The sequence below is a fragment of the Macadamia integrifolia genome, unplaced genomic scaffold, assembly GCF_013358625.1.
Source record: "Macadamia integrifolia cultivar HAES 741 unplaced genomic scaffold, SCU_Mint_v3 scaffold367, whole genome shotgun sequence".
Lineage (NCBI taxonomy): Eukaryota > Viridiplantae > Streptophyta > Magnoliopsida > Proteales > Proteaceae > Macadamia > Macadamia integrifolia.
The window spans coordinates 61,564-64,708 of NW_024869711.1; the positions used below are offsets into that span (position 1 = coordinate 61,564).

Below are 3,145 nucleotides of genomic sequence, written 5' to 3' on the forward strand. Positions count from 1 at the left end.
TCTATAACATTACTATGCACTTTCCCAACTTTAAGTAGGACCAAACAATATACATTTAAAAAAAAATAAAAATATACGATTTAGTCCAGGCCGAACCTTCGTTAGCACAAATATATATATATATATACACGATTTAGATTTGTCTTGTAATGTTCAGAAACAGCACCTTCCATTATTACATAAAAATGGACAAGCCCGAATCAGCCCTTAAAAGAAGCACAACAGATATGAGCAATTGCAGACTTGGGTCAGCCAGACCCTGGCCTGCTTGACTGAACCCACGTTTGAGTCCTGACCCCGCTAGAAGGTTGATAAAACACCGGACTTTGTAGATTTTATTACAACATAAATTCCCTATTTGTGTTCAGGAAAATTTTCTCCAAATAATTAGAAGATAACAAAGCAAATAACTATATAAAACTACAAGACCTTATCCTTTCTTCTTTGTTTCTTCTGCTTCATCACACCCCAATCATTATATAGCTTTTATCTCTATTCTTCTTTTTCTTAACTTCTTTGAGTTAGTGTGATAATTGGACTTGGCTCATCATCCTCCTTGCTTCTTCCTCCTTGATTTTCTTGTCAACAATCTAACTACGAAGATATGTCTATCGAGAGCATGACTACAGGGTTCATCGTTGCTACTATAGGTAAGATGAATTAGATTCATGGTTTCAATAAGAACTCCTTGTAAGCAAATTTTTTTTCTTCTATTTATTATTGTCTAAAAGCAATCTACTTATTAGTTCGTTCATAAAAATAAAATTAAAAAAAAATAATAATAATAATCAAGTTGTTGGCGACTGAATTGATCCAACAAATAACCCTATTCTTATGATCAAGCATTTGAATTGAATTCCTGAACTTATAATTGTAAGAGTGATGGCTAGTCGTTTTTTTTTTTTCATGCAGTTGCTGGCGTTGTTGGCACTGTGGCAACTGTCGTGGTAGTAATTGTAGTTATCAGATACTTGAACAAGGCTACACAAGGAGCTAGGCCATTTGCCCATTTTGAAATTGGCACTAGTAGAAGACCCATGTCAAATTCAACACCACAAGAATCCTCTGTTGTTCCAGACCCACAAATTGAAGCAACAATGAAGAGATTTTTCAGTAATATTGCCAAGGAGAAGCCCATCATGTTCTCAGCTCAACAGTTATCTGGTTTCAGTCAGCATTACAAAACAAGATTGGGATCTGGTGGCTTTGGAGTTGTCTATAAAGGTGAGTTCCCAAATGGGGTACCAGTGGCAATCAAACTCCTTAACAAAGCTTCATACAAGCAAGCTAAAGAGCAGTTCATGGCAGAAGTTAGCACAATTGGTATAACAAACCATGTCAATTTTGTTAGACTCTATGGTTTCTGCTTTGATTCCTCAGTGCAAGCTCTTGTCTATGAGTACATGGAGAAGGGATCCCTTGATAGTTTATTATTCGACAGGAACCAGAGAATTGAATGGGAGAAGCTCCATGTAATAGCACGTGGGACAGCAAAAGGGATTGCATACTTACATGAAGAATGTCAGAAGAGAATAATTCACTACGATATAAAGCCAGGGAATGTCCTCCTTGGTCCTGCACTATTTCCCAAGGTCGCGGATTTTGGATTGGCTAAGCTTTCTAACAGAGATAGTACCCATATAACCATGACAGATTGTAGAGGGACACCAGGTTACGCTGCACCGGAGATGTACATGCCATACCCTGTAACTAGTAAATGTGATGTGTATAGCTTTGGCATGCTTCTATTTGAGATTTTGGGTAGGAGAAAAAACCTGAATTCTAATCTTAGTGAGCCAGAGTATTGGCTACCAAGATGGACATGGGAGATGTTTGGGAAAGGGAAGCTAAGTGAACTTTTGGAAAAATTTGGGATTGAAGAGGAACATAGAGAGAAGGCAGAGAGGATGGCAATGGTGGCTTTGTGGTGTGTTCAATACTTGCCAGATTCAAGACCTCTAATGAGCAATGTGGTGAGAATGTTGGAGGAAGGAAGTGAAATTAAGTCTCCTCCAAACCCATTTCAACATCTAGTCTCTGCTACACCAAATTTCACTCTCAGCATTTCTGAGTCGGACTCCTCTCTCTCAAAAGAACGACAATCTTCTACCTCAGATTTTTAGAGGATGTTCATATTTAGAACCAATCTTGGGTATGATAAAGGAACACTTCCATGTGTCGGTCCAAACCCGTTTCCCTATGGAGATGAACCAGATCTAGGATCCAATTGATCTTTGGGTTCCCCAGGAGCTAGGATACAGGAACTTAATTTGAGTTATTTTGTAATTTTATTATTTCTTTTTTTATTAGGATTAGATAAAGTTATTAGTATTTCCCTATTTGGTTTTATTAAAGTCTATCTAGATTTTGGTTTGGAGTTTAATTTCAATTGAGTTTTAGATTACAGTTGGAAGTCTTTTATTATCTTTGAATACTAGCTTGTAACCATTTGCAAAATTCAGATTTGAAGAATGAAATAAATGAAGTATTAGTAAGTGCCTACTTGTTCAAGTCCTCTCAAATATTTTATGTAAACCAAAACACTTACAAGGCGTACCCTAAAAGATATTTATACTTGTTGACACTAGGTTTAGATTTTTCAAGTACATTCACAACATCCTTGATATCATCTGAGGAAGAGTCGCGACATTCGTAAATCTAGTCTCTCATTTCCTGCTACTCTTAGAGTCACGCTTTCCTGAATCTGATTACTCCTGCCTTCATTTTTTCGTGTGGGCTCTCTTATATTCAAGTGCAAGCATAAAGAGCAGGCATCCAGCAGCAGGGATTCTGCCAAACAGAAACCTTGCACTGCTAGCTAATGTGGAGAGCTTAGTTGGGCAAGAGAAAGCTATTCTCTTGCACAGTGCATGCAGACTAATGGGAGACTGTACGGAAGCATCCTCAGTGCATGGTGTGAGGCAGTGCAGCCTTTTCGAGCCCGCTTGTGCCTAGGAGTGGACACATGCAGGCAGGTAGCTTTCTTTTCCCTATTTGATTAAATGCATATTTGATAGAGCGGGTAGCTTTCTTGGCAGTTCCAGTTCTAATAAGTTCCAAAGTGAAATACTTGGCAAGAGAATCACTCAGGGAGTGTTTCCCCTATGTCCAGTTGCTATCTTATCATACAACCCATATTCTTCCT

General features: G+C 38.2%; 1 protein-coding gene across 1 annotated transcript; it reads left to right on the plus strand.

The window, feature by feature from the left end:
* Window positions 1-455: 455 nt before the first annotated feature.
* On the plus strand, window positions 456-2,468 carry LOC122068271 (rust resistance kinase Lr10-like). The gene is made up of 2 exons (XM_042632147.1): window positions 456-650; window positions 913-2,468. The coding sequence occupies exons 1-2, from the start codon at window positions 605-607 to the stop codon at window positions 2,121-2,123; spliced, it is 1,257 nt and encodes a 418-aa protein (XP_042488081.1). The 5' UTR covers window positions 456-604; the 3' UTR covers window positions 2,124-2,468.
* Window positions 2,469-3,145: the final 677 nt, after the last annotated feature.

Excerpts from the sequence above, each read along its gene's own strand:
- LOC122068271 (XM_042632147.1), top strand. The coding sequence starts at position 605 with ATGTCTATCGAGAGCATGACTACAGGGTTCATCGTTGCTACTATAG. Across the intron at positions 651-912 it reads GTTCATCGTTGCTACTATAG|TTGCTGGCGTTGTTGGCACT; the intron begins GTAAGATGAATT and ends TTTTTCATGCAG.